The 11,010-nt window shown below is 35.0% G+C and overlaps 1 protein-coding gene across 2 annotated transcripts in view; it reads right to left on the bottom strand.

The window, feature by feature from the left end:
• The window catches only part of RSBN1L (round spermatid basic protein 1 like), a 92,256-nt gene that overhangs the window by 51,495 nt on the left and 29,751 nt on the right, over positions 1–11,010 (bottom strand). For both annotated transcript variants that reach the window (XM_043967790.1, XM_043967791.1), the window contains exon 2: positions 7,261–7,377. In XM_043967790.1, the coding sequence (XP_043823725.1) occupies positions 7,261–7,377 (117 nt within the window). The remainder of the gene's footprint in view (positions 1–7,260; positions 7,378–11,010) is intronic.

The following is an 11,010-nucleotide window of genomic DNA, read 5'->3' as shown; positions in this document are numbered from 1 at the left end:
CTACTGACACCCAACCTCCTTGAAACTCTCCCCATTTTATTTCTCTGGTTACCCTCCTCTTGCACCTTAAATCTGGACTTTCCTTTGGGATCTACTCCCATCCCTGTCTCTTTTTCCTCTCTTCATGTATTTCTCATGTGATCTTATACATACCTAGGATTTCAACAATCATCTTTGAATTGATCATGCAAACTTCAACTTAAGCTTTAAGTACTTTCCAGAGCTCTTATCCTACACTTTTAATTGCTTAGCACTTTTTCACCCTGATGTCCAATCATCACTTTAAGTCACATGTCTAATGCTTCCTCTCTAAATTAGATCCCATATCTGAATTAAATTTATGAAATGGTACTATCATTGCCCTTCCCTATCACCCAATAAAAAAAACCCTCCAATTCCTCCTGTTGTTTCAGTGTCATCTGTTATCAATCACTCAAATTTAGGTGACTTTTTGTTTTACAGTTTTTCCTCACCTTCAAACTGCCACTCCCCCACTCATAATCTTATTACTTCACACCTGGACTCCTGCAAAAGCCTCCTACACTAGCATTCTTGCCTCCAGTCTACCCTCACTCCAATCCATCCTGCACAGAATCGCCAGAAAACTTTTCTTACTTACTTACACACCACTTAGATTACGTCCCCTCATCAAACGAGTTACTTCTCATTGCCTACCAAATAACGAATAAACTCCTAAGCTGACATTCAAGGGATAAATCTGTAGTTTTATTTTCTGCTACTTCCCTAAAATGAACCTGTAGTCTTGAATAAATGCAAGTCAGCATTACCTGAAGAAATGTTAAATCTTTCTTACCTGTGGCAGGTCCTTAGCTCTACCCAGGATGTTCTTCCTTCCTTTTTCTCTACCTTTCAAAATTCAGCCCAGATCAAACTGGAATTCCTCCATGAAGCCTTTCCTGACCATCTTGTCTAGAACTAATTTCACCTTCTTTCCAAATATCCATCCCATTTAAAATACTGTTTATGTTAATCATATCAAACTTATTGTAGTATTAACTACCCTACTAACTTTATAAGCTTCTTAAGGTCCAGGACTATGGCTCTGTATTTCTATTCTGTTTAGTACAGTATCTTGTATATAACAGATGCATAAAATAAGATTTGAGTGAAAAACCTACACAATGACTGAGTTGAATTCCTGCCCCCATCCTTCTTTCTCATATACATTTAACTGTAGTTCTTCAACACAATCAGTATCACCAAGTCTTTACCTCAGCAATACACATGCAAAAAAATCTTTAGCTGCCACCATTTTTAAAGAAGTGACAAACTAAATACTTAAAAATGATTTCTCAGCTCCTTATCTTTTACTTTTTATCCTTATGTAAAATGTATTTTATAGCATGTAATAGAGAAAGGAGAAAAAAACAGAATGTAATTTACTTATATTTTTAAGTCAATCATGGCTCAATAAAAAATTTTACTTAATAAAAGAAGTTACTGAAAGCTTATTTTTCTGGTAAGATAGAAAAGCAAGTCACACACAGAGAAAAAAAAGGTTGTGGTGGGAAGGGGCAGTGAAGAAAAAATCTGTCCTACCTATCAAACTTTTTTAGACTACAAATTCCCTGTTGACTTGCTTTACATAATAATAAAGGAGAAATAATATAGATCTCTATCCATAGAGAGGCATCTAAATGTTTTTCAAAATGATCATAAATTGTCACTTTAAGTATAAAATTGTGTGAATCACATTAATACCTCAACATCAACAAGGATAAAGAAAACCAACAACTAATTATAATTTTTTAAAGTTATAACAACAAAAATACACATATGCCTTTATAAAGATAAATTCCAAAAAAAGAGTCAAGAAAATTTAAAGGGAGGTTAATTGATAGAATTAATGAAGGGGCAGCTAGGTGGCGCAGTGGATAGAGCACCGGCCCTGGAGTCAGGAGTACCTGAGTTCAAATCCGGCCTCAGACACTTAACACTTACTAGCTGTGTGACCCTGGGCAAGTCACTTAACCCCAACTGCCTCACTAAAAAAAAAAAAAAAAAGAATTAATGAAGTACTCTTAAAATGGCTTAGAGCAAACCATAAAACCTAAAATTCATATTATAGAAAAGAAATTTGGTTTGAAACTTGATAGATCAAGTTTAAAACCCTGGGAATTCTAATATTAAGGATGAATAAATAACCTTCTGTTATTCTGTTATACTTCTGATGTCCAAAACTAACAAGCATGCTCTGACTTGGCAATTTTCTAGGATACTGTTATAATTTTAAAAGACTGAAAGTTCAATTTTCAATTAGATTATGTATTCTTAAATGTTACTTCATAAGGAGCTCCATGCACCACTGAAATTGTGGATTTGGTTAAAAAAGAAATTTTAATTTACAAAAAAAAAAAAGTTTACATGTATCCAAGAGGTATACCTTTCTCCCCATTTCATGCTACTAAGGAATATACAAGAGCACACTTATAAAATGAAACCTTTGCCTTCCAATTACACTTAAAGGAATAACTTCCACTCTGAAATCATGTATGTTTTCTTCTAGTTTTACATGAACTCTCCTTTTACTCATTTTATTCTCTACATATAGAATATGGAAGGAACTATATGTTATGTAAAAATGGGAAATGTTAGGATAAAAATAATTGGCCTACAAAAAGATTCCTTTATTGGAAAGTTCTTTAACTTACCTAATCATCTTAAAATTAAACTGCATATTAACTTTCATAAGATGATATAGCCATTTCTCATTTTTAAAGCTTCCTCATGAGCATTAACAGAAATCTTTTCAAACACATATTATTCTAAAAATCAAAAGTTCCCCATAGTAAATCCAGAGCCAAACAGATCTAGAATTTCTCTCACTTTAAGTCCTAATGTTTACCTGTTTTTATAATATAATAGGGGGCAGCTAGATTGCACAGTGGATAGAGCACCGGCCCCGGAATTAGGAAGAACTGAGTTCAAATCCGGCCTCAGACACTTAACACTTACTAGCTGTGTGACCCTAGGCAAGTCACTTAACCCCAATTGCCTCACTGAGAAAAAAAAAAAAAGACCAAAGTATAATATAATAGGAAGAATAGGATTATTTGAGTAACTGAGGACGCAGGAAAGGTAAAAGGTGAAAAGTAAAACTATGATTCTATTTAGGAGAATTGTACAGATAAAGACAAAATCATTTTAATTTGAACAATTTTCTCAAAATACCGTTTTTTCTTTGTATCAGTATATCTTTTGGGTTGAAAACTAAGAGGAAGGTTATCCAGAAAAATAGTGACCTAATTTCATATCTGATACTAGAATTATTAAAGTAAATCAGGTTTGATTTTGTCATTATTAATTCAATTGTTTTGTTGGATGTAACATAAATGCTTAATGTATGTGGGTTCAATGATAATACTTCATAGTTTACACAGGTCTTTATGGTTTGTGAAATAGGTAGTAGGAATAATAGTCTAATTTACAGATGAAGAGTCTGAAGCTCTGAAAGGGATGATTTGAATATGAAAACACAGCTATTGGTCTCATGACTTCAAGTAGCTCAGTCTCTCCACTATGCTATCCTGCCTCTCATAACAGATTCTATACACTTTGCCAGGGGAGAAAGAAAAATTCTCTGGTTGGCGTGCGTGCGTGCGTGCGTGCGTGCGTGCGTGTGTGTGTGTGTGTGTGTGTGTGTGTGTGTGTGAGAGAGAGAGAGAGAGAGAAAGAGAAAGAGAAAGAGATGCGACAGATATCATGTACATGTTATATATTTATACTGCATTAGTATTTGTTTTTGTTATTATGTTAGTCACATAGGACTTCACAAGGTTTCTAGGAAAATGGAATTTGTGTAGGGCAGAATCAGCAATCATTTTAGCCTTAAATGTCAGCATTCAGGGTGGCATTCTTATGCCTTAAAATGTCTACTAGTACAACTGGATAACATTAGTAAAGAAAAAAGAATAATGGGAAAAGAAAGAGGAAGAGATCAGTTTAATAAAGGGGAAGAGAGGGGAAAAAAAGAGGGAAAAGTAACTACCTTAGATATTACCTGGCACACAGACAACAAAATATTTATCCCTGATCGCAGAGTAACTTAGGAAATGGTCACACTTCATTTTTTGCTTTGAAAATAAAGAATAGGGGGCAGCTAGGTAGCGCAGTGGATAAGGCACCAAGGCACCTCCTGAACCCACTTCCTGGGTTCAGGAGGACCTGAGTTCAAATCCGACCTCAGCCACTTCACACTTACTAGCTGTGTGACCCTGGGCAAGTCACTTAAACCCCATTGCCCCACAAAAAAAAAAAAAAGAAAGGAAGGAAGGAAGGAAGGAAGGAAGGAAGGAAGGAAGGAAGGAAGGAAGGAAGGAAGGAAGGAAGGAAGAAAAAAGAAAAAAAGAATATAAATAACAATTTTTGCTGTCCAGATAAAGAAAGATAATTTCATTCATTTCATCAGCATCTTTCCTTTTGGAAAGATGGGAAAAGTACTGAAATAGATCATAATGATCAGTAATTTTTAATAGTGTCTGTAATCAGCAATAGAAATATCACAAACTCATTCTTAATATAGATAACAAACTACTATAAAATGCAAGTATTAGTTATCATTCCTAATGCACTCAGATTCTTCAACAGCTACTCCTCTGAGATCTAAATTTTTCCTATTTTCTTCTTGGCTAAGAATTCCACATCTGAAGAAAACTTAACTATCAACATGCAGAAGTCTAAAATCCACTTCAAACTTTTTTCTACTGTATTATCTCATTTCAATCATCTTCTGAACACTCTTACTGCTGTTTCCAATTTAACAGTCAGGGGTATGCATGGTATAGTTGCCAAAATAAAGACCATCTCATTCCCCTACTCAATAAAATCCGGCAGTTCCCAATTATCTGTAGGATCAAATATAAACTCCTTTATTTAGCATTTAAAGCCCTTAACAATCTGGCCCCTTTCTTTCCAGTGTTCTTACACATTACTTCCCTTTACACATTCTATAGCCCAGCCATACTGGCCTATTTGCTGTTTCTCACATATGATGCTCCATTTCCCAGGGGCATGCCTTTCCACTGGATAAACCCCATGCTATGAACACTCTCCTTTCCTTCTGATAATTGATAGCTTCCTTTAACACTGAACTCCAAGTCCACCTTAAAGTTCTTTCCCTTTAAGGCCATATAGCAACTCAAGTTTATGCTCTCTTTCCCTATAAAATGTAATTTTATAATGATAAAAAGTGCTACTGAAACATAACTTTTGTTGGACATGGCCATTGGAGGAATTTGTTTTGTTTGACTATACATGTTTGTAACAGGTTTTGTCTTGTTTTGTTTTGTTGGGGGATGGGGGATGAGGAGGAAAAGAACATAAACATAAACACTAAATTAAATTTTAAAATATAAGACAGGTTCAAATCCTGTTTTTAGACTCTTGGTGAGTCATTTAACCTCTCCTGACCCTCAGTTCCTCATTTTCTTTTCTTTTCTTTGTTTTTTTGGTGAGGCAATTGGGGTTAAGTGACTTGCCCAGGGTCACACAGCTAGTAAGTGTCAAGTGTCTGAGGCCAGATTTGAACTCAGGTCCTCCTGAATTCAAGGCTGGTGCTTTATCCACTGCGCCACCTAGCTGCCCCAGTTCCTCATTTTCTAAGGTCCCTTTCTAGCTCTAAATCTATATTCTTAAGATACTATGATTGTTTTTGTTTTTCTTTGTAACCCTAGCACTTAGCCCAATGCCTGGTGCATAGTAAGCACTTAATAAGTACATGTCAATTGAACTGACTACTGCATAAAATTTATACCAGTATAATTTTACACAGGTGAATTAGAGAATAATTATTTAAGTCAGTAGCATAAGACTTTTAAAGTGATGTGATTTTAAAGACATTTAAAGTGACTTGGCTATTAATCACCAGCTGATGTCTGAATTGATGTAGTTAAGATTAAATGAGGCTCGGGACAGCTAGGTGGAGCAGTGAACAGAGCACTGCCCCTGGATTCAGGAGGACCTGAGTTGAAATCCGGCCTCAGACACTTAACACTTACTAGCTGTGTGACCCTGGGCAAGTCACTTAACCCCAATTGCCTCACCACCCCCCCAACTAAAGTATCCAAAAATTACTCCTGACTTCTGTTCCTAAAAGGAAAGACTAAGAACTTAGATGAGAAGTTATGAGAAGGAGAAAAGAGATAATTTGTACAAATTATGGTACAAGATCATCTGGGTTCACAAGAAGGATGAAAATGGAAATAGTGAGAAAATCTTTTTTTTCCCATGCTTTCAATAGTCTAAATTAACCAATTACTTCTTTGTGTGTATACACAAAGATAAAGACAAATATTAGCTCTATTCCTCCCTTGAGCTTTCATCCAATATTTAAATAATTCTGTTGTTTAGGCAGACACAGAGATTCAATATGAAAGCTGTTACATTTGTTGGAATTTTAATAATATAGCTACAGACTTTGCCAGGACAATAGCTAGAATCCTAGAAAGTGTATTGGTCTCTATTTTCACCACAGTATTTTCACAACCTCTTTTCTCTTACTCCTACAAGTTACTCTTACTCTGTATTCAACTTTTATAATTCAATCCATGCAGGATTTGTATTATTAAGAGTTTTTAAATTATCTATTCTCCAAAAGGTATTTTTATGACTATTACCCTCTAAGGATAAAATTTAATCACAACTTGAAAACTGATCAAACACAAGAGACATCCAGAATTAGTATTCCTGAGTGTGACAAGAATGGAATAGAAAAATGTTATTTCCTGAATTTGCCAGACAGAAATTCCTTACAGGGAATTCAAGAAGGAACACTGTTTTTTTAAATGTCATTTTCTTGTCACCAAAGGAATTCTGCTATTTTCATATCTTAATAAAATGCCATGGCATTCTATCATGGGGTGTGTATCAAAACTCTCAAAATCGAAAAATGGTGCTGAAAAGTTGTAATGTTTCTCCACTTAGGAAAATTAACCTCTTTCGAAAGTTATTTCCTACCCTGTAGGTACAAGGCAATATAATGCAAAAACCTAGCAGAGCAGAATTAGATAAGCCTCTTAGCCAGACCTCTTTAAATGTTCTCTCAAATAACATTCTAAAACATTATTAATAAAGAACTGTAATACAGAATATTAATTCTATCTATATTCACATCATATACTTCCCACCGTTTTGGTAAATCACTATTAAAATTCACCTCCAAGAAAAATATGTATTAGTTATTTATACAACTAAAACTAAGCAATAATATACACTAAACAAAATTATACTGTAAGGACTTACCTTTTGGCAATAATTTGACTTCTCCGTTCTCTTTCTTTATTTCATTTATTACTTTATGCTTCTTTTTTTCTTTTTGCTTCTCTTTGTCTCTCTCTTTAATTTTGTCTTTGATTTTATCTGTGGGGGAAAAAACTGTTCACATTAAAAATAGTTACAGAAAATAGATACTTGAAGAACACGACAATTTTATCTTTCAAAGTAAGGCAAAGAAAACAAAATGAAAATGTATCAGAACTTCAGACAGAAAGGTTTACAAAGAAAAACACATCTTAAATGCTGTTTTTACCAATTTGTTTAGTTCTATAACATTAAAGTAAGAGTTCTAAGAAAGATTTTTCTCTATTTTTGTAAATTTATTTGGTTGTCTTTTGATGGTTATTGTTGATACTAAAATTTTAAATAAATAGATTAGCTTTTGTGACTATTGGCTTAAAAATGACATATACTTTGATGTTGTTTGTGAAACCTTGAGGGTTCAAAGGTATAAATACAGACTGTATTTATAGTGAACACCACTTTTCTGAATTAATATTTCTGGGCCATTATTATAATAAATTATAATACAGTCCTGTACCTAGAAAAGTACTTGCACTAGTCATATATCTTAAAATCTCTTTTTTGTTAAACTAGTTGTTAATTGTTTCGGCATCAATAGTAAAGTACATGTAAGTTATGTTAGAATATGAAAAAAGCAAACAGCCAATGCACAGGACAAGGAACACTTTTCTGGAAACATACAAGAATGTTTCTGCCCCATCTGTTCCTGTAAGTAATTTATTTACATGTCCTTGAGAACACAATCATCACCAGTGTATGAGAGGTAGACTTCTTACTGGATAATTCTGTAGGCACAGGGCAATATAAGGCAAGAACCTAGCAGAGCAGAATTAGATCAGCCTCTCAGGCAAGTGATGAAGCACAGGGACAGTGATGTGAAAGTAGCAAGGCATGCCTCACCCATGTCTTCTCAGTACATTCTGTTCATTGGCTGCTGTACTACTACACTGTCTCAGGACACAGCTAGTACTCCAGGGAATGACATGTGATGAGTCTAGGCTTTCAGGCTCATTAGAAACTACACTGCTGATCAGTGCCTTCTAAGGAAACTTGTCCTTTGAAAGTTGTTGGGATAAGTAACTATGTGGCTTCAATGCAACAAATATCTACTCAAGGTAGCATGGAATAGTGGAACGATAGCCCTTATTTACCATTAAAATATGAATAATAATACTTGCCCCACTTATCCTTCACAAGATTGGTATGAGAAAAGCACTCTCTAGGCAAGTCACTTCTCTCAGCCTCAGTTTCCTCAATAGAAAAATGGGAATAACTTCTATCTAAGAGGGTTATATTGAAATCTCCTTTATGTTTTGTGTCCTGCCCCCCACCCCCATCGTAGAATGTGAGCTCCTTTAGAACAGGAGCTATCTTATTTCAAACACTCAAGTGAGAATGTCTGTAAAGTACTTTACAAACCCCAAAGTATTTGAGAAATATTATTATTAAAGTAAGCCTGATTGTTATTATTACTTGCAAGCCACTACAACGGGCACTAGGGATTTAAATGACAACACAGACTCAGCTTTCAAGGAGCTTACCATCTGATCATCATAAAGGGAGGGGCACACACATACAAAGATCTTGAAGAATGTATTATGTACAAAGGCCATCCAAGCAAAATGTCAGGAGTAAAGAAAAGGCCAAAGAAAACTTCAGAGAGGAGTTAACAACACCTAAGTAGGGTCTTGAATGAAGAGAAGGACTTGAGAAAGATTGGAAGTGAAAGAGATCCATTACAGGCACAGGAGGTATCATGAACTAAGACAAAGAAAGGAGTACCATAAGAACAGGGAATATAGAGCAGTCTAATTTTACTAGAACCTATATTATATGAAAATGGAAGATATGAGAAGGATAAAGGGGACACTGATTTAAGACATACTGCTGAAAACAATATACCTGGCAACTAACAACAGGCAATCAGGCACAGAGGAAGACTCAAAGATGACCCAGATCTTGATCCTGTTGAAATGTTAGCCCCTTAAAAGCATGGATTGTTTTTGTCTCTCCAACACTTAGCACAGTGACTGGCACATGGTAAGCAATTTAAAAATGTTTACTAACTGAATAACTCAGGAAATGGTAGTACCATCAACAGAAATAGAGAAGTTGTGATAAAAACAGACACCTACTCTTTTTAAATGTCCCCCAGGGCAACTAGATGTGACAACATATAGAGCAATGGACTTGGGAGTCAGGAAGACCTGAGCTGAACTACAACCTCAGATAGTTACAATTTGTGTGATGATGGGCAAGTCATTTAACCTGTCTCAGTTTCCTCATCTGTAAAGTGGGGATAAAAACAGTACCTACCTCGCAGGGTTGTTATGAGCATCAAATAAGATAATACTTATTACAGTGGCTGGTACGCAGTAAATGCTATATAAATGTTAACACCCAAAATGCTGTTATTGTTATTGTTGCTATTATTTCTGCTTACCAGGCTGAAAAGTCTACCTGTGTTTGTTATATTCTGTTCTGGGTCCTCCCACCAAAATATAATAAAGCATTCTTAGAAGAAAAAAACAAATCCAATAGTTCTGCATTTGCCCTCTTTACCTACTAGGTAGCAATCTTAGGCTCCAGAAACTGATTATGAGAAATCCAAAGGCAAGTAAGACTCAAATACCTTCTCCTTCTCCTCCCCAAAAAAACAGCAATGAGTATTACACCCCCACACACACACACACACAAGTGAAAGGGGGCAGCATGGCATAGTAAATAGCTATCTCTGGGGTCAGAATGATCTGGGTTCAAGTCCTACCCCTGACATACACTGGTGATGTAACTAAGGGCAAAATAACAACCTCATAAATGCCAAAGGCTACAAGGTTGCAAATTACAGATTAGCTGCTCCCTCTATTTTTGGAGGGAGTTTCTAAGACCAGCAGTTTTTTAAGGATGTCACTGGGGGTAAAGGAAAAAGTCCAATGTATTTTTTTTTTACTTTTTGTTGATTTTATTTTAACAAAATTCCACTTACCTAGCAGTTAGACTTCTAGAAACCTTCCAATCCTACACAAAAGCCCTGATTTAGAAGCTGAAAAACCTCCAAGTCTACCAGAAGTAGTTCTGCATAAAGCCTATATGCACTTTATCATTTTTTTCTTTTCAAAAACAAAAACCATTTGACAATTTTACACAATACAGAGGAATGCTCAACTTGGCTATAAACCAGACTTTTTACATCAAATATCTTAGACCTGACTATAAAATGAAAAGTTCTCTGAAAGTTAAGTAGATGTCAAAGAGCCCCATTCATTTGGATGAAGCCCTCCTTATCCTCACTCAACTGAATATAAATACGGTTAATTATTGAAAAAGATATATTGATAACAATGAAAAGTGACATCTAACAGCAGAGAGTAGAACTATAGATATAGTGAGGTAGTATGAGTTCATTTAATATTTTGATTAAAAAAAACTATAGACTTATAACAGTATTTCATCAAGAAAGTAAAGACTACCTTATAGAAACATTTTCTTTTAAAATGGTTAAAATTTCTGGCATTTAAATATGTAAGCTTTAGATATCCATAAAATTTCACTCATTCAGAATACCAATTTTCTATAATTTACATAAGTTATTACTGTATTTATTGTGGTTTCCACTAATCACTTTCAACCCTAAGTTAAAAGGGGGGGTGCAGGAGAAAGAGTGAGTGGCAAACAGTAGGTGTGGAGAAAGAA

Source organism: Dromiciops gliroides, chromosome 5 (assembly GCF_019393635.1).
Source record: "Dromiciops gliroides isolate mDroGli1 chromosome 5, mDroGli1.pri, whole genome shotgun sequence".
Classification (NCBI taxonomy): Eukaryota; Metazoa; Chordata; class Mammalia; order Microbiotheria; family Microbiotheriidae; genus Dromiciops; species Dromiciops gliroides.
This window is presented reverse-complemented; position numbering and strand designations above follow the sequence as displayed.